Source organism: Diplotaxodon limnothrissa, linkage group LG11 (assembly GCF_057381915.1).
Source record: "Diplotaxodon limnothrissa isolate DT_005_m linkage group LG11, D_limnothrissa_male_GT1.1, whole genome shotgun sequence".
NCBI lineage: Eukaryota > Metazoa > Chordata > Actinopteri > Cichliformes > Cichlidae > Diplotaxodon > Diplotaxodon limnothrissa.
In genome coordinates, this window is record NC_140606.1 from 18567679 (window position 1) to 18587998 (window position 20320).

Consider the following 20320-nt stretch of genomic DNA (forward strand, 5'->3'; position numbering starts at 1 on the left):
ACTTAAATCTTTTAATAAGTGGTGCTACGACTTGTCTTTTTGCTTTTTAGCCTTTATGACAGGAGAAAGACATGCAGCAAATGGCCAGATTTCAACCAGCTCTCTGTACTAGCCGTAGCAGCATATGGGTTCCCTGATTAATCCAGTGAGCTAAACCAGCACCCTACAACAACCTTTGACTTGACATGGCCAAAGCCTATTAACTTCTCATTAGTGCTCATGCTTGACCACAACTTGTGGTTTGCCTTTGCCAATATAAAAGGGATTTGATCAACAGCACTCACTGGATTGGCCAATACTGGGAAAGTCCAAGGAACTCAGGGAATCTCTAAGAAGAATTATATATTTTCACAAGTTGGGAAAGTCTCTTGGAGCCATTTCTAAACAACTACAGATTTCAAGATCAGCATTTCAAAGAACTGTATTTAAGATTTGTCACCAAGATCTCAAAGAAGACCCAAACTGTCGCCCTCAAATGGCTGGAGGTTGGTTAGGATGTTCAGGATCAACCCAGGAACCACCAAAGCTCAACCCTGGCACGAACTGAAAACTACTGAAACACCAGCGTGACGGTCCACAGTGAAGTAAGTTTTACTGGACTGAGAGGGTGCCGACAAAGAAAAAAGCCCCTGCTCCAAAACAAATGTCTTTGAGCGAGACTGAAAGTTGCAGCTGCCCACATGGACAAGCCAAAAGTGTTCTTGAGAAAGATTTTGTGGTCGATACAAAGAGCCGTGTGGCCACAACAAGCGGTACCTTTGGAGGAGTAAAGGTGAGGCTTTCAAAGCTAAGAACATACCACCTGTCAAGCATGTTGGTGGTAGCATCATACTCTGGGCTGTTTTCCTACCGGTACATTTCACAAAGTGCATGAAATTATGGAGGACTACTCTTCAACTTCACCTCAGATTGACAGCTAGATGGTTAAAACCTGGATAGTTAGGTTTTCCAACAGGATAATGATCCCAAACACAAAACAAAACTGGTTGTGGAAAGGATAAGGAGGCTAACATTAAGCTTTTGGAATGACCTTCCCAAAGCCTCAACCCGAGTCTGTGCTGGGAAACCAACTGATTTAAATGAACTCTACCAATTCTGCCAAGAATGTGGGTCAAAGATCAAGAAGCCAGAAGTGTATTGATGAATTCTCAAAAGTGACTGGTTGCCAAGGGATTTATAACAAAATATTAGTGGGGGTATGTATATATATTTTATTCTATATGTATACGTCTGACCCTGTGTGGATTAAAGAAAACCTAAAATAAATTCAAACTTGTGCAAGCATTCTTGTTTTTGAAAGTCATTAATGATGTTTTCTGTACAGTCACTCCACTCTGGAAAAGAAACACGTCAAAGAAATCATTAAAACCCAGAAATCATTACCATGACATTCATCCCCAAGATGAGTGGACACAAACTTTTGACAGCTGTATATTACTCCGCATATGGCACCACCTTGTGGACAATTCCAACATTGCATTAACCTGCCGACAATAAAAAAGGTCTAAGTTTGTCAACAGAAAACAAAAACTTGTTTTTCTGATAACTTTATTATTCAATGATTTTACACATGAGACAAAAAGGAGCAGCTGAAAACGTGCTAACAGGCATTTTTAGCAAACAGATTTTCACAGAGCATCAAAAAAGTGACAGGGTGAAATGAACAGATTCACATGGATACATCTTCAAACAGTAAAAATAACTTTACAGTAGGAGTGTTCACGTAGCCACGGGCCTTCTGGAGTTGAAAACCTTGATCCCATTTTGCATTGAAGACCGAGCGTATTTGGTCAGGAGGGCTCCGGTGGTCTGTTTCTCTCCACACAGATCTCTGGATGAGGAAATGGAGCGTTACACATTGTAATAAGCAAAAAAATGGGACTCGGTTTACTCACAAGCTCTTTGTGTTTCTTTAATTAAAGCCCTTAATAATTTGTATGGATAACACTAACTGTATGTATGGTGTTATATCCTCCTCTGTCCATTTCTCTCGGAGTGTAAAAAGGTGGTTAAAGCGTTCCACCGTGTCCTCTGGGAGGTCCTCCACACGCAGCAGGCAGATGGTCTCTGGGCGGGAGGTGCGGTCCAACAGGGCAATGCCCTGGAAGATATACAATACAGACAACACCAGTCAGGAAACTAAGCTAAACTCTGGAAAGTAGCTTCTCAAACACAACGGGATACACACTGGCTTAAGAGAGAAACAGAGAAAAACTCAGTAAACTAAAGATATGTCTGGGGAATCCTATGGATAAGTGAATGCCAAGCCTGTGAGGATTTCCTTAATTAAAAACAATGAAAATGCCCAAATACACAGCTTATATTCTAACTCCCAACACTTTTCTCACTCTGAATACATCATAAAGGACAAAAGGTGTACAGGTTCACCTTTAGCTGGTCCAGTCTTGTACTCATGCCCTCTGGGACGCTCTGCTGCCAGACCTCCTGAAACTCCTTCAGGTTGAACTTGACAGCATTGTGCAGCAGCATCAGTGCGATACCCCAACAGACTTTGTCCTCATTTAGTGCATAAAACACTTCACCTGTATAGATAAAGGACACAAAACACATTTCATTACCAAGCAGCTGAGAATTGTGTGCAATCCTTCTAGTTTTGTGGTGCGAAGGTCAAATTTTCACCATTTTCAGTATAGCGTTTCCCATAGCAGTTCAAACAGTGCTCGATCATCTCTCTGTGAACAGAAAAGGAAACATCACTATGTAGCCATAAAATACAAGCTCAGAAAGTCACTATAGCCTCTTAAACTGTGTCACTTGGGTATGTTAAAAACAATCACTGCAACTTTACTCCATCTGCATCTTTATGTTACTATTTGTTGATCTCTGGAGGTGAAGATAAGGATCACAGACCTGGGCTCGAGTGGGGCCAGCTCATCTAAACTGGTCTGAAGGGGAACCCTGCTGAAGGCCCAAGACTCAGAGTCCACCAGCTGAGTCACATGACCAAGCAGCTTCATCTCATAGTCAAAGTCCAGAACGCGCCAGTATCCTGGAAGGAAAAAGGATGCTCTTGTTGAAGAGCTGGTAGCTATCTGTTTTGTCATGATGTTAAATAAAAATGACATCACTGTTTACCATCTATCTGACAGGCATGGATGGTCTCTAAGTGTGTCCTTATCTCCTCTTCACTGGCCTGAATCCTCTCCAGCAGATCCTGCATTGTGTACTGGGAACAGGGCAAACTGGTTACTAACAGCTACAGCAACATCAGCATCGACATGAAAAGATCTAACGGGGTGTATTCACCCTGTTCTCTGTATTCTCCTGCTGCCCTCCTAACGCAGGTCCTTCGTAAGGATTTTCCATTAAAAGCCTCTTTAGCTTCTTCAGTCTTGGTCGCTGTTTCCTCAGTTCCCAGTAGCTGTTACAAAACCCCCATATCTGCAACAGGAATCTATTTTTATGCACCGACTATAAGTTTGTGCTTGTCAGTCAAAGAAAGACACCCGTGTAGGTCCTACCTGAGCGTGCACAACATGAGAGCTGTCCTCGGTGTCGGTCAGCTGGTCTGGTGTTCTGCATCCAGGAAGAAACAGCAGCAGGTTGGATGTGTCAGCTATTTTTAGACTGTAGGTCTTGTCGTCGCTACAAACCACTGCATGTTCGTCTTTATCGCCCCGAATCACTAGACTGGCAAAGAGGGAAAAAAGTTAGTTATTAGTTATCACCAGGTAAACTTAACTTTCAAGTTTGCCTAGCTGGACCCATTTGCCTTTAATCTTCATGGACTAGATTAAACAAGTTGCTGGAAACATTTCTTTGTCCATGTTGGCATCATACAGTTGCTGCAGATTCGTCAGCTGCACATCCATAATAACAACCCCCCTGTTTTACCACATCCCAAAGGTGCTCTACTGGGTGGAGATGTGGTGACTGTGGATACAAGGAACCAGTTTGAGATGATTTGAGTTTTTGTATGTTATCCTGTTGGAAGCAGCCATCACGAGATGTGTACACTGATCACAAAAGGATCGATAGCCACAATATTCAGGTAGGCTGTGGCATTTAAACGATGGTCCTTTAGCACTAACGTGCGTCAAGAAAATATCTCTCCCTGTCTTACAAAACCACCACAAGTCTGAACTGTTTTCATGACAAATACTGACCCTACCATCTGAATGTGACAGCAGAAATTGAGAGTATTCAGACCAGGCAATGTTTTTCAACTCTGTTGTCCAATTTTGACCGGTCTGTGCGAAGTGTAGCCTCAGTTTCCTGTTCTTAGCTGACAGGGGTGACACCTGGTGTGGTGTTCTGCTGCTGTACTCCATCTGCTTCGGTGTTTGACCTGTTGTGCATTCAGAGATGCTTTTTCAGACCGTGGCTGTAACAAGTGGATATTTGAGTTACTGTTGCCTTCCTGCTAGCTTTAAGTGGTCATTCTCCTTTGTTCCCTGACATTAACAAGGGATTTCTCCCAGAAAAACAGCCACTCGTTGGATATTATCTCTCTTCAGGCCACTCTATTTAAATCTCAGTAGATCAGCGGTTTCTGAAATACTCAGACCAACCTGTCTGGCACCAACAACCAATGTTGAAAGTCACTTAAACCACCCTTCTTCCCCATTCTAAAACTCAATTTGAACTTCAGGAGGTTATCTTGACCATGTCTACATCCCTAAATGCACTGAGCTACTGCTATGAATAGATATTTGCGTTATATGTGCAGTTGAACAGGTATACCTAAAAAAGTGGTCAATTAGTCTATATTTACATATAGCTTCATGCACGTCCACCCTGCACTTCAGCTCTGATTTTCTGAAGCAGAAAATTGTAGTTCCTACACTTTCACTAATCAATCATTAAAACCTAAATCCACAATAACTTTGAAAGGTTGTTGACTTGTTCCCCAAACTAGCAGAGGAACATTTTCTTTGCTGTCAGTCTCTTCACGGGAATTTTCACTACAATCAGCTTTACCTTTGGCCAGCCTCGATGTGTTTGCAGAGTGTGTCGTCGAGCTCCATCAGGCAGTAGTCCGCAGATGAAACGTTTGGCCCAAAGGACAGACAGTGGATAGTTTTCTGTAAGTCCTCCTCTTTGAGTTTGGCGATCTGCAGAGTGGCCCGCACCTCCTCTAAAGTCCTCATTGTCAGTCAGACGGCAGGTTATATCAACAATAAATGGCCAACAATAACCAAAAGTTTTACAGAGGGAAACAAACCAAAGCAAACACTCCTTTTCTAATAACAAACAAGTCAAAGCAATTTGATCACTCTGCCAAAGAAGGGCCGTCAAATTTCCCCGCTCTCTCTTTCGCGAGAAGGAAGTGAGGTAACCACGTTAAGATGTCACGTAAAAATACCACCGGGTAGAAACTAAATACTACAGAATTATAATTGAAGCTAATTTTTAGCTAAATATCGAGCTATACTGTCAGTTAAAATATGTATAATCGTGAATATACAGTAGTGCCGGACACTACATGAGCTCACGATAAATATAGATTAATTTGGAACCTAGGAACCCTTAAAAATATCTTATTTCAACCGAACATAATTTCGTAGCGGACCGAAGCTCACGTTGGGGTCAACTATTTAGAGGATGCGCTAGTAGTTTAATCAAAAATGTCCAGTTTCTCCAGATCTGCACAGGTAATCTGAGACGCTGTGGGCTGCATTAGTTCCACCTTATGTTTGTATTTTTTGTTATTTAATGGTTGCGGTTGCTGGTAGCTAGCGTCGCTGAACGGCACTGACACTGTTACATGAGAGAAATTTTAACAGCTAGCTGTGAACGAGTGCACTGCCTCCAGTAGTTAAGAGGCTTTCTAAAAGAAATCGAAGGTCTTATTGTCCATTTACTATAACTCTAACCTTCAGTTAGTGAAATGTACCACTTAAAACGTCTAGTCTTTGACTTAACGTCGTTTCTCATATGGTTTTATCCTAGAGAGTTGCTATACTGCTATTTTGATGCTAGCTGTTTGAAACAGTTCTTCTACAGACTCTTAAGTTTTGTCTTAATATGAGATTTAATCCTCGCCACCATTTCTATCTTACTTGGCTCTGTAGTAAGAAGTAAGAAATACTTAAAATAATTTAAACACATGATCTAGTGTTTAAAAAAATGATGATCATTTGCCACCTGTATTTACCAGAAAATGCATTTCACCTGTTCTAAATGATTTATTGATCTATATTTTATCTCATGAAAGATGTCTTGTCATTTTGAACCAGAAAGAGTATTTCTGTAACCAGGTAGAAGCTGCTCAGTGACAAATGTTACAAATGTCTTGTTGTGACACCAGTTCTATAAATATATTTTAACTGGGAGAAAGGATTGGGTTGATTATAACGTAGACATTAAAAAATATATACAAACACTGGCAATAACTTTTTACCCTGAGGTTTACAAGATGGTAGCGAGACTTTGTTATGATGTATGGTTTTGAGTTTTGATGCTGAAAGTTTTGCTTGGAGTGACCAGGATAGCTAAGATTAGAAATGAGGGACCGGTCAGGTTAAGTGTTTTGGAGAAAAAGATCAGAAGAAACCAGTTTTCTCTCTTAGCAGCTGACTAATTGCTGAAAGGTTAGGATATTAAAATTGTCTACAAGGAAGAGTAAACATTTTGCCAACTATAGTTTGAAGGGACAGTTTGGCATGTCCATTATTTTAAGCTGCCCATCTTTACAATTTTGGAGCTTGGAAAATTAACAGGCCTTCTTTGGTTTCTGATGCTGAGATGTCTCAGCTTGTTAGCATATGTAATTTAAGTTTTTCTCCTTGACTTCGTTCAGCAATGGGCGACCTTTGCCCGTTCCTGGTTCCTGATTGATGCCAGGATGCAGCCGCCTGGGAAGATTGCAACTATGTGTTCTATTAGATTACAGGGGAAACACAAACCTATCTACCATGCTCTGAGTGAGTAGGAACTCCATCTCACACTCACCAGACAGTCATGAACAAATTCTCACTGTAACTCACTTTAACTGTTTCATTGTGTATATATGAGGTATTGTTTTTAAACCACAACAAACCCTTAGTTTAAGCATGTTGTGGTACAGCACTGCAGAGGTAAAAGCTGAAGCAGCACTTGAAGTAAAAAGGAGAACTTTATTTCTTACTGGCCTTCATCCCACCCATTGTTCTTCAGTGGTGTTAATTGCAGTTAGAGCTGGGCGAAATGAGATTTTTTCATATCACGATATGTTTTTTTCATTTCAGGCGATAACGATATCTATCACGATATAAGCCAAATAACTATATTTGTAAGATTTAAATGTGCCGTTGCTCACAAGTAAAATGTGAAATAATCAGCAGCTTGTTTTTATTTAAATATTTATTTCCCATAATAAGTTCAACAGGGTAGATGTACTTAAGGAACATGAGACTTTTTCAGATAGATAAAGGCAAATATTGCAAACTACACAAAAGGCAGCCGCTAAAGCGTTTAAGTTTCAAAATAGAACAAACGAAACAGACTAAATTGTCAATTCCACTTAGAAACAAAATATTAATTCTAAAAATAAATCTTAGTTTGTTTTACAGAAGAACAGACAAAACTGACTAACTTTTGTCAATATCAAATAAACTGAGAACTAAAAGGAAATTCTCAATCTCTCCTTGTTGTATAGCTGAGCTTTTCAAACAGTTTTAACAGTTACTTTAGTCTGACAAAAGCCGAATGACGAATTAGCGCTTCCAGTCAGAGACTGAGGCTACGTCCACACGTACACGGGTATTTTTGAAAACGGAGATTTTCCGTTTTCGTTTTAAAAATAATCCCGTCCACACATAAAGGCAGAAATGAAGGAAAACGCTGCTATGAACATGCCAAAGCAGCAGGTGGCGCTAGATTCCTAACCGTGCAGAAATGTTGGCCAATCAGAAGTCTAGAAGCCTCGGTGGGAAAAAGTAAACAAAGCTGGGGCATAGAAGCAGAACCGAGTCGTATGTGTGGACGGACAGTAACTGTGTGTATATGTAAGCATTTAAACACTGCAGAGAGTAGAATTAACAGTATTGTAGAAATTCATTTCACCGAAACAATAACGTGGCGCACAGTGTGACGCATGCACCAGTTTATTGTATTTCCAGACTTGCTTTCGGCACAATTTACAGTGCACGCTACTGTTTTTTGTCAGACTTGAAATAGCCGAAATACCTTCACACTACGGAACTTCTATGGCTCTTCCGTTCGACAATCTCTCCGGCATTGGAACCATCATCGGTTTTCTCTTCGGTCACGCTCGGTTGATTTTTCTAGTCGGCACACTCATTTCCTCCATTACCCGCTGGCTGCTTCCCAAACAAACACACGTGTGGCTTGGCACTTGTGCTGTACGTAACAAGTCACGCGACGTGACGCTGCGGCTGTGATTGGTTCGGCTCTGCGCTACTTAATTTGGATTGGCTGACCTTGAGCGGCGAGGTCTATCGCGATAGCTTAATTTCTCTATCGAGTAAAAGTTATATCGCGATACATATCGTTATCGTTCTATCGCCCAGCTCTAATTGCAGTCATTGTACAAATGTACCCTTTATAAGGTTGGGGAAACCTGCAGTCAGCTGAGACTGAAGAAGTCACCTGGATGAGTGATGAAACATTTCTACCACTGAAAACACTACATCCAGTTAAACAGAATAAATTTTTGGGATTTCCTCGTCTGGATTATGACATTATGACAGAAACATCTACTTTTATATAGAACTGCCACATGGTGGCAGCAGAGGACAAGCTTTAAAAATGTTTTTCCCTTCCTTCTCAGTTATACTTTGGAATAACAATATGTTTTAGTAAAGCTAAGCCTTAGTCTCACAAGGTAGCTTCTGCTCTTAGTAGTGGCGTCATTGGTAGAGCAGCTATATGTGCTAGTCTTCCTCTCTTTAAAACAGAATAATGTGGCTTTTTAATCATGCATTGAGCCTGAAAACAAACCTTTTGAACATCTTCACAGGTGACTGTGGTGACCATGTGGTGGTGATAAACAGCAAACACATAGCTTTCTCTGGGAACAAATGGGAACAGAAAGTCTACTCATCACACACGGGGTAAGTGTATAGTGCCATCTGTCATGATTTTAATTTCATGTTTCCAGTTCAAAGCAGGACAATGCGAGGCCTACATAAAGCTTTGTTTAGTCTGCTGCCAACAGTGATGTAAATGAGGTTTTTTGGGTCACTGAACAGTAGAGCTGGGCGATATAAGATTTTTTCATATCACGATATGTTTTTTTCATTTCAGGCGATAACGATATCTATCACGATATAAGCCAAATAACTATATTTGTAAGATTTAAATGTGCCGTTGCTCACAAGTAAAATGTGAAATAATCAGCAGCTTGTTTTTATTTAAATATTTATTTCCCATAATAAGTTCAACAGGGTAGATGTACTTAAGGAACATGAGACTTTTTCAGATAAATAAAGGCAAATATTGCAAACTATACAAAAGGCAGCCGCTAAAGCGTTTAAGTTTCAAAATAGAACAAACGAAACAGACTAAATTGTCAATTCCACTTAGAAACAAAATATTAATTCTAAAAATAAATCTTAGTTTGTTTTACAGAAGAACAGACAAAACTGACTAACTTTTGTCAATATCAAATAAACTGAGAACTAAAAGGAAATTCTCAATCTCTCCTTGTTGTATAGCTGAGCTTTTCAAACAGTTTTAACAGTTACTTTAGTCTGACAAAAGCCGAATGACGAATTAGCGCTTCCAGTCAGAGACTGAGGCTACGTCCACACGTACACGGGTATTTTTGAAAACGGAGATTTTCCGTTTTCGTTTTAAAAAATAATCCCGTCCACACATAAAGGCAGAAATGAAGGAAAACGCTGCTATGAACATGCCAAAGCAGCAGGTGGCGCTAGATTCCTAACCGTGCAGAAATGTTGGCCAATCAGAAGTCTAGAAGCCTCGGTGGGAAAAGTAAACAAAGCTGGGGCATAGAAGCAGAACCGAGTCGTATGTGTGGACGGACAGTAACTGTGTGTATATGTAAGCATTTAAACACTGCAGAGAGTAGAATTAACAGTATTGTAGAAATTCATTTCACCGAAACAATAACGTGGCGCACAGTGTGACGTCAAAAAATGCGCACACCTTTGACGCTGCGTTTTCTCCGTTTTTCTAGTCCACAAGTAAATGCAAAAACGGAGTTTTCAAAAATCTTCGTTTTCAGTGACCAAAAACGCCGTTTACGTGTGGACGAAAGGTGCAAACGCATAGAAAAATCTGCGTTTTCAAAAATACCCGGGTACGTGTGGACGTAGCGCATGCACCAGTTTATTGTATTTCCAGACTTGCTTTCGGCACAATTTACAGTGCACGCTACTCTGTTTTTTGTCAGACTTGAAATAGTCGAAATACCTTCACACTACGGAACTTCTATGGCTCTTCCGTTCGACAATCTCTCCGGCATTGGAACCATCATCTGTTTTCTCTTCGGTCACGCTCGGTTGATTTTTCTAGTCGGCACACTCATTTCCTCCATTACCCGGGCGGTACGGTGGCTGGCTGCTTCCCAAACAAATACACATGTGCGGCTTGGCACTTGTGCTGTACGTAACAAGTCACGCGACGTGACGCTGCGGCTGTGATTGGTTCGGCTCTGCGCTACGTAATTTGGATTGGCTGGGTTTTTTTTTAAGAGGACAAGAGCGGCGAGGTCTATCGCAATAGTTTAATTTTTCTATCGAGAAAAAGTTATATCGCGATACATATCGTTATCGTTCTATCGCCCAGCTCTACTGAACAGCAGAAATACTCGTTTATGTCTGATTTGACGTCTTTGCTGTGTAAGCTCAGTCTGAAAAGTTAAATCAGAATTTTCAAGTTTCTTCCTGCAACATTTTTCTGGCAGTTGTATGAACAGAAATCCTCAGATTTAGAATATACTGCGTTTCATTGTTTCACGTCACAGTCCCTCCTCTTCTGACTCAAAGTCTGCATCCACACACGCCTCCTAATGAGAGCAGCAGCCACTGCTTCACAAAACGTTATAATTAAAAATTACCTCTGGATTTTCAGTGAGCCTGCTGGCTTTCACATGAACATATAAATACTACAGTAAATGTTGCCTTCAGCATGTGTATTTCTGTAAAATGGATAGCATGATGTTGGGCTAATTTGAAAAAATAATCCGAACTGGTAACTAAAAAAGCATCATCAGAGCAATAAATGCCAATTTCAGTTCATGAAATAAAATTGGACTGGCAGAGATTTGTCGTAATTTATTCATTTTCTTTTAAAGGTACCCTGGTGGATTCAAACAAGTCACAGCTGCTCAGCTCCATCATAAGGACCCAAAAGCTGTAAGTGCTGCTGGCTTCTGTTCTCCTCTTTGTGTTGTTTAGAGTGAATTTTAAACCTTAGCTCACACCAAGAATTTGATTATATTGTAGGTATGATTAATTAAACCACACAGAGATAAGTGTGCCACATGCTCTGCAGTGGAGGTGCTTCCTGGTTTGACACTCATCCCTTTCCTCGTATGTGCTGCTCATGCATATTAATATAAAGTGCTGAGGAGTGGGATTAAGCAGCAGTGGATTTGTGCTGGTTGATGGAGGTATTTTGATATTTTCTGAAACTCAGACCAAGAATGTCAGTTTAAGGATAATTCTTGGGATTTTGGTTGTGATGCATATTTATGATTTCAAGGTAATGAACTCTTCTCCTGTGTAGAAAGAAGAGTAGAGCCCAGTGTGGCAGCTTTTTTACATAATATTTTACATGAATCCATGATTATTCCAGGCAAACTTACTGTGACCTGCATACTGTATTTAACAAATGATGCAAACTCCTGTGTTACTTAGCAGCGACTCAAAAAACAGGAACAACAACAGAACAAGAGCTGAAGGATAACTCTAGTGAGGGTCATTGATTCTTTTTATTGAATCAGTCCTGACACAAGCATGTACTCTGGTGTCACGTCATTATAATCAAAATGGGCACTGTAGTTGGTTGGTGCTGCAGGCTCCGGCTCCTCCAGTGTGCAAGATACTGAACCCCAAGTTACCCCCAATGCATCCGCTGGAGAGTCCATGTGTGACAGATAAAAGCTCTAAAGTATAAAAAGTGTGTGTGTGTGTGTGTGTGTGTGTGTGTGTGTGTGTGTGTGTGTGTGTGTGAGGCTCGTAGGAGAAAGGGCTACGAGTGCACAAATAAAATGTAAACGGGCTGATTCTTTTCTCATTTACACACTGAAAATAAAAGATACATTCAGCTGCTCCCTTATTCATCTGGGACACTTACTAGAAAACCAGATGTGTATTATTCTGCACCGCTACACAGTCCCTGAACACCTCAATACTTCTGGTTAGAGGTGATTAGAAAATAACAGCATCCAGCTGTTTTAGGAAGTTTTTTTTAACCCTTGAAAAAAATGTTTTTGAAAAGAAATGATGAGAAAATGATGAATGAACTCGAGGCACACAGAGACAGGGTGAAGATATAAATGAATAAATATGAATATAAGGGAAAGAAAATCTCCACAGATCCTCATTCAAACGTTACAAAAACGACAGAGACATCAGTGGGCGAAAAGAAGTGCACATAATCGTAACTCAAGTACTTGCCTCACTATAGTCAGTCCCATATTTACAGCATTTTCTGTTTCATTAAATATTAAATCCATTAAGTATTGGAGAATATCTATCATGATTTTTTCCCCCAGACATCTATCAAACATTTTTTTTAATTTTAAATGTATAAAAGTGAGTTTTGCATGTTAAGGCCTCGCCTGAAGCTGTGTGAAGGATAAGCATGCCTCTGCAGTGGTGCACTCAGTAAGAGTGTTTTGTTTTTTTGTTTTTTGTTTTTTTGCAGAAGTTGTGGGTTTGTAGACTTTTTTCCCATATGCAGCTAGTGTGCTAAAAGTACACCGTAAAATTGCTCCTGACATGCGGGAATGACTCGATGTAGGTGCATGACCTGCACTGGTCTCCAGTCTGAAGTGCACTAAACCAGAAGAGACATGCACTAAGCTGCTGGTTTCAGGCCAGTCAGCGACCACAGACGTGCATCCTGAAGGTGATTTAGTTGATGTGACATTTGAAGGGTTGGCGTGCGAAGAGGAAGAAATAGATTTGGACACATAAATGATTTGTCAGCACTGCGTCTGTCCAACATCTCTCTCAATCCAGTAACTTCATCCAAGTTGTGTAACCTGCTTCGCATTGAGGAACAATTTAGAAGAAAATATAAGAAAAACAGAAAATTTGTTGCTATAAACACAGACTTTTGAAAATATTTTTATGTCAATATTTTCATTGTCCTTCTCCTCTCCAGATCGTAAGGTTAGCAGTTTACGGCATGCTGCCTCGGAACCTGCACCGGCGCACCATGATGCAGCGATTACACATCTTTCCTGAAGATGTAAGCCCTGTTTCACATCATCTCACTAATGAAAGACAGTCAGGGTACATTAAGAGAATGAGTGCATGGCTGTGAGGTTAAGGTTTTTTACTAAATCTGGTTGTTGTTGTCCTCTTGTCAGAAGCGCTAGTCTCTCTCCCTTTTGTCTAAAGCTTTACTTATCAGCAGTTCTGGTCGGCAAGGTGGTGCAGTGGTTAGCACTGTTGGCTCACAGCAAGAAGGTTCTAAGTTCGGCTCCATCATCTGGCTGGGGTCTTTCTGTGTGGCGTTTGCATGTTCTCCCCGTGTCTACATGAGTTCTCTCCGGGTACTCCAGCTTCCTCCCATAGTCCAAACACATGCAGTTAGTGGGGTTAGGCTAATTAGTGATTCTAAATTGCCCTTAGATGTGGATGTGAGTGTGAATGGTTGTCTGTCTCAATTTGTTAGCCCTGTGACAGACTAGCAACCTGTTCAGGGTGTACCCCGTCTCTTTTCCTATGACAAGGATAAGCGGTAGAGGATGGATGGATTGTCAGCAGCTCTATATTTACGATGCGTCACCAAGAATATTGAGGAACCAGAGTTGTCTCGTGACTCTGCACTTCATCTCATGAATCTTTAAGGCCATTGTTTCACTTTCTGCTGATGCCCTAAGAAGAACAAATCACAGAAAAGGGCGAGGACTCATGAAGATGAGCTCTTTTTAGACATTTAGACATGACATCACCGACTTCATCACTGTGTTAAAGTCATTCAGACTTATTGTAGTTTGACTTTAATAAGCATCAACTCTGGGGAAGTGTTTAGGCTTTTGTAACTGCAGTTTTGTGTGTCACTTGGTGCTAAACTGCCTCCACTCATAGGGGAGCTTGTTTGGCTTTATTTAGACTAGTTTGCTTTAATTTTATTATTTTATTTTATTATTCAATTTAACCACCTCAAGGTGCTTTATATCATAAGAGAGACAATACAATAAGAGAGAAAATATCCCAACAATGTCCTACAAGCATGCACTTGGTGACAGTGGGAAGGAAAAACTCCCTTCTAACAAGAAGAAACCTCTGGCAGAGCCAGGCTCAGGGAGGGGGCCGCGACTACATTAGTGTAAATTCTTGCGCCATGTTAAAGGTGATATGTCCATTTATTTGGGTCTGATGTGGTAACTTTACTGTTGCAGCTGTTACTTAAAAGTAACTAGGGTACTTAAATGCCGTCAGATTAACCCAAAGTGTGTACCTGAAAGCATATGTAACTGGCCATTTGTTCAAGAGACCCTTAGGTGGTAGTGTACACCAAAACAGTATAAAATGAGGAAATATTAAAGTTTACAGGGCGGCCAGTAAACACACCTCCAATGAATGCTAATACTGGGATTATGTAAATAGGGACGCGTAAATAAACGAGTGACTGTCGATGTCAGTGAAGTATTGTTTTCTGCCTACTGTGGAAAATGACATCTTATTGGCTGCCAAAAGTCATTAAATGCAGCTGAGGCTGAATGTAAATAATGCGTCCAATCGGTTATCAGAGTTGACAAATTGTCCCGTCTCAGTCGTTGATTTAAAGCGGAGCAGATGCGTCGTATCATCGCCGCAGTGAATTATGCCTCGCATGCATTTTTGGCACTTGAGAGCATATTGATTGGTTTCAAATTACACTGGCTAGAGCCAGCGTCACACATCACAGCCTCTGGAATGAATTTAACATAAAAAGTGCTTGATGGGCTGTTAACTGACACACGGGGTCCATCTAAATATCAGCGGATTGTAATTACTATCATGGTGGGAGTGCCATCATCAGGTATTTTGATTTGTAATACTGTGAATAAATGTGTCCATATACAGAGGAACGACTGATTACCTGACTTTGGTCCTAACAGCAGAATCTAAGTAGTACTTAGAGATGGCGTTTCTAAGCCTGAGGCATTTCACAACAGTTTAGGCAGTGTTTCTATTGAACATTTGGTGTTTTTTGATTATTTATTTTTCTTTTCCTCCGTGTTATTCCCAGCTTAAAACCTCCTCCAGGCCTTTGAATAAGGCACCATTTGTAACACACAGTCTCCTTATTTGTGTCAGTTGCTATAAATTCTTTCCTCTCTCCCATTTCCTCCCTTTTCTCTTTGAATTTTTGTGTCTTGGATCAAATGCCTTTAACGTTTCCTTCATCCACCTCTCTCCAGGAGCTGCCATATGACATTCAAGCCAACCTGACAGAGGAGCTGCCTCAGCCCAGAGAAATACCGAAGAAGCTCAGCGAGTACACTCGGGAGGAAATCGATGCCTTCCCCAGGCTGTGGACACCGTATGTAGAAGCGTAACTCTCAATTAATATCCAAAAAGAAGCCCAAACTCCCATCAGTGTTGATTTTGACAGCAAATTCTGATTTAGTTTTAGTCATAATTTAGGGATTTAAATGCTTTTAGTCAACTAAATAACATAAGATTACATCAGAGTAAATCTAAAGTTAATTCAGACGATTAAAAGAAAGCGTTTGTCGTATTTTTACCGGTGAGAGTTTCTCAGTGTCTTATTTTCCTTTTCTACTCTGATCTTTCTGCCAAGTGTTGAAATTTTCTCTCATTTTCATGAGAAACAGGGAGGATGGGCGCTGGTTTTACCAGATCAAATGTGCCCGTCTAACCTTACCGCACAAGATTACTTCTGATTGGATCACCTCCAAACTCGTCCCGCCGTTCTACACAACTTTAATTAGTTCTTATCATGCCATCTCTCCAAAATATTTTCATCTCGTTTTTTTTCGGGATTAAAGTATCAGTACATTCATCACATTTCATCGTAGTGTTGTCACATTTTCGTTAAGGGGGGGGCGAGAAAGGTTGTTGATGAAAATTATTGGCCAATGAAATTATCACAGTCTCCCATTTTGCTGCATTTATACTGAAGAAATTGAAACATTCATGGTGACGCGTCACACTCAGTCTTGTGTTGATGAGGATGGTCCAGAAGGGGGTGATGTTGAACTGTGTACCATCTCACAGTCCCTCTCTCTATGCCAGCCTACTCTGTTTTATCTTAAAAAAAAAATAGCAGTGCAAAGCTTTAAATTAAGCATTTAAAATGAGAAACAGACGACTTATGAACTTGTGTGTGTGCTGGCACAATCTTCAGATATTTAAAAGACGGGAAGGTTTTGACCCAGGTTTGCCTTCTTCTGCTTTGACGCAGTCCTGTAATGTTTTCATGGTCTTACTAAGCAACACGCACACAAATGGATCTAATTCAAATGTATGACAGCTCCTTTTTTTGTGGCCATTGTGACATGACAGTTTCTCCTCAAGCAGGAAAAAAAAGTGCAACATTTTTCATCGTAACTACAAACACATGTAGCTGCGGTGCGAATGATTGTCAGCCAACTTAGAGCTGTCATTATGTGACGCGATGCACAAAGAACTGAAGTGCTGAACCACTAAGGAGCTGGCTCCTGTGTGCACTACTACATGAAAATAGGAGTAGTTGTCCCCAAGCTGACTTTTTTTTCTTTTTTAAGTTGATGCAAGTTGGCTTCATTGTGAGCTCGATCGAAAAGCTGTAAAAAAGTAGGACACTGTACATCGTAACGAGGAGCCAAACCTCAAAAACAGAGCAGGACGGTTCTCTCAGATGCACACTGGGAAAATCAGCTGTATTCCCTCACTTCCTGAGCGCTTGGATACACAAGTTTTCTCTGAAGGATGTGTGAGAGAGCATCTGTTACTCGGCCTAATCATATTCATAGCTTTTCTGAGTCAAGTATTTTCTGGTTGGAGATTAGACTGGCATTGTGACCCGCGGTTTGCCGGCATGATAATATCGTGCCGTTCTCCCCGGCCTCAGCCGCAGTAAACATCGTTCTGACAGGTTAACGAAGAGCGTTCTTGCTTCACCTGCTCAGCAGTAGCCTTTGCATCCGTTCATCCATCAATCCATCCGTTCACCTGTGGCCCAGCTGCTTCTGAGTCAGGGTCACTGCTCTTCACCCACCGGACATGCTCAGCACCCAGGACCTCTGATGGTCTTTCTTGTACCCAGTCTGAGGTGCTTAATTCGAAAGCTTGGATTTTGTTTCTCCAGGTTGTTGTAAACATTTTCGACAGCAGCTAAATCAGGATTTAACAAATGTATTGTTGTTATTGGCAAATCCAAACCCTGCTTTCCTGCCATCGTACTTTCTCTATGTAAAAACCCCCATAAACACATGAATCTATTTCTGCAGCTAGGTTTCCTTTGTGGTTTTCAGATGCTGGATGCCTCTGTGATGTCCCACTTCAATAAATGTTAATGGGATTTTGTTAACAGGATTCGGTGCATGTTAACAATTACACTGAGCAAAATGGCAAAATTCGTCATGTTCTTCCTCCTTTTTATGTGGTGTGATCTTTTGGAGCAAAACTGACATTGTTTTGTTGGAAATAATGCTGATGTTTTTTGTTTGCGGTGCTGCACACACCACAAGCAAAACACCATTGATCTCCTCTGTGTCGACACAGAAATCTCAGACTCTCAGAATCAAAACCAAATCTGCTTCACAACAGTCAAATGAACAATTTAGCTCGTATGATCCTAACGTTTTGCACATTTGAACTAAACTAATATCAGTTTTTAGAATCAGTGTTTTCACCCCTCTGTATACATATTTTCCTACTTGAGTAGGAAAATATTAGTAAAGGTTTTGCATGCAGGTTAAAGATGATCGTTTGAATTGAGTGTGTTGGAGCAGGGAACCCCTGAAAAACCTAAAATGAGCATTCGAGTGATCAGAGTTTAGAAGCACTGCTAGTGTTATGTGGTCTAACTGTACTTTTCTGAGGCAGCAAACCAAAAATGCTAGTAAATAAATGAAACCACCAAGTAGATGTATTCAAACAATATAGTTATTTAGGGGTACATGAGAATAGTGTCAGCATTTGCAGGGACTGGCTCATGCAGATTTGGTTCCTAAAAGGATAGCTCCACCCCCAGGTCGAAGGTCAGGCCCTCTTCTGCTCCTCGTCCTATTGAACAGTGATGACGCAGGACGTGTTGTTAAGTAGAAAAATGCATACATGAAATTTTTAAGGTACAGTGGTGCCACACAGGGCCAATAGTTTTATTTGTGTTCTCTGACATTAGTTTTCACTCTGTGTATATGCCTTGTGCAGATATGTACAGCATGTCGGTGCTGCGTTCACCACTGCTGTCAGAGTGTGTGCCTGTGCGAGGTGATAAATGAGCTACTTCTTATTGTTTACTGCTTCAATCTCCTCAGCCAATCAGTCTGTGTGCTGAGGCTGGTCGCTGTGTGGCCATCAAGGTCAAACTAATCCTGGTTTATTTAAGAGATAGGCCTCAGTCTAGTTAATATTCGCTCACACGCTGCCTCAGTCATTTTACTGATCGTGTGAGTGTGTCAGGGGAGATGGGGTTAAGGTCATCCAGGGCGATTCAATCGTTCCCCTTTATTAAACACACTGTTAATATTCTCTCAGAAAAACCTTGGAGCCCAGGCGAGAGATTATTATTGAATGTAAGCTCCCTGTCCACCCCTGTACAACACACACGCACACAGTCAACACACAAACAAGTGCTCAGACACAGAAAACCGACAGCATACGGGTGTAGCTGATAGCAGAGCTATTACATTTGATAACAACATTTTTTCTACTTTGTATCAAAACCAATACAGCACGCTCTGATAATATCTGTCTGCTGCAAACTCTGCTTGAAATTAAAGCGGAAAAACCGAAAACAACGACACAGTCTCTGAAGTCATTTTGAAAAAAGGGGCGGGGGGAAAAAAGAGATAAGATCTGCCCACTCTCTCATCTGTCCCATTCTATCCATGTTTTTCCTTGTAATCGGTCCTTTCCCCACCCTTCATACTAATGCGTTGTTGTATTTTTTCCACAGACCTGAAGACTACAAGATGAAATGAAGGCTGCCCAATGAGACCGAGAAATGGAGGGGGAAAAAAAGGTCTTATATCAACACAACACTGAAAGCAGCACCATCCTCTGCTATTGATTTGTGTAAATTTAGCCCGCAGTTTATGCCTGCAGAACTGGCATCAAAGCTCGACAGCACTTAACATAACATAGATGCCAAGAACATCAACATTATCCTACCAGGGGAACCTCTCTGTCGCTCCTGTCGGCTCCAGCGTGACCGCGGTGGGCCTGAATTATCCAATGACAGCTTGAGATTTGACCATGTGGCTCAGCTGTGAGAAAAATCAGATTCTGTGGGTGATTCTGATTACACACCATGAAATAATCCGATCTGGTCCATTAAAAGTGACATCTGTTAGAGCTGATCCTGCCTTTAAAGGCTCGTGGATGCACAGTGAAACCAGTTAATGTGTAACTATATGAGAATCCCAAAATGTTAACTTGATCACACAGCTGCTTTTTTGTTTTTGGTTATTAAGTTTCCATCGATAAATCTGTTCCCCTTTTAAGTGAATTGTAAAAAGGCTAATAAAGAGTTTAACGAACCTCTTCTTGTCGAATGTTGTTTTTACAAAAGTGTTGTAAACTCTGGGTTTTTGACCCTTTTGCGCTGTTAAACAAATGAGCTAAGCCAATTCTTGTAGTCTCATTACAGATTTATTGGTTATAAAAGCAAACAAAATAGAAAATAAATAAGTCCATATTGTACCAAAGGGTGCGGTAGCGAGACACATTCCTTATTAAAGCTATTCACGGTTGACAGTTAAAATCCAGACCGGGACCAGCTCGTAGCAACACGTCTGCTGCTTGTTTTTCTGACTGCAGTGCAAGAGGGGTTCTTATTGATTTCACAGAGAGGCGAGAGGATTTTCTTCTTCTTCTTTTTTTTTTTTTTTGTAATAATAACTGACTTCAGGTCTTATTCCAGAAAGAGGTCAGAGTTCAGCCAGTGAGCAAACAGCTTCCACAGTGAGCAGGCCCAAATTTGCATAAGAAATAAAAGGGAACATAATGAACATAACAATGTTCTTTAAATTCACAAAAGCCCCCTGAAATAAAAT

The 20320-nt window shown here is 40.8% G+C and overlaps 2 protein-coding genes across 3 annotated transcripts; one reads left to right on the plus strand and one right to left on the minus strand.

The window, feature by feature from the left end:
• Window positions 1-1719: 1719 nt before the first annotated feature.
• Window positions 1720-5111, minus strand: dscc1 (DNA replication and sister chromatid cohesion 1). The gene is made up of 9 exons (XM_085365258.1): window positions 4942-5111; window positions 3483-3651; window positions 3268-3402; window positions 3097-3187; window positions 2872-3010; window positions 2641-2693; window positions 2389-2543; window positions 1953-2101; window positions 1720-1831 (listed from the first exon to the last, which is right to left on the minus strand). Exons 1-9 carry the CDS (start codon window positions 5109-5111, stop codon window positions 1720-1722), a joined length of 1173 nt encoding a protein of 390 aa, XP_085221384.1.
• A 424-nt stretch (window positions 5112-5535) lies between these two features.
• On the plus strand, window positions 5536-19798 carry mrpl13 (mitochondrial ribosomal protein L13). Of its 2 annotated transcripts, XM_085365259.1 has the most exons (7): window positions 5536-5615; window positions 6764-6887; window positions 8924-9017; window positions 11225-11285; window positions 13264-13350; window positions 15515-15636; window positions 19222-19798. In XM_085365259.1, the coding sequence occupies exons 1-7, from the start codon at window positions 5589-5591 to the stop codon at window positions 19244-19246; spliced, it is 540 nt and encodes a 179-aa protein (XP_085221385.1). In that variant the 5' UTR covers window positions 5536-5588; the 3' UTR covers window positions 19247-19798. The 2 variants fall into 2 exon arrangements, with proteins under 2 accessions (XP_085221385.1, XP_085221386.1); XM_085365260.1 differs by lacking the exon at window positions 13264-13350.
• The last annotated feature ends 522 nt before the right edge of the window (window positions 19799-20320 follow it).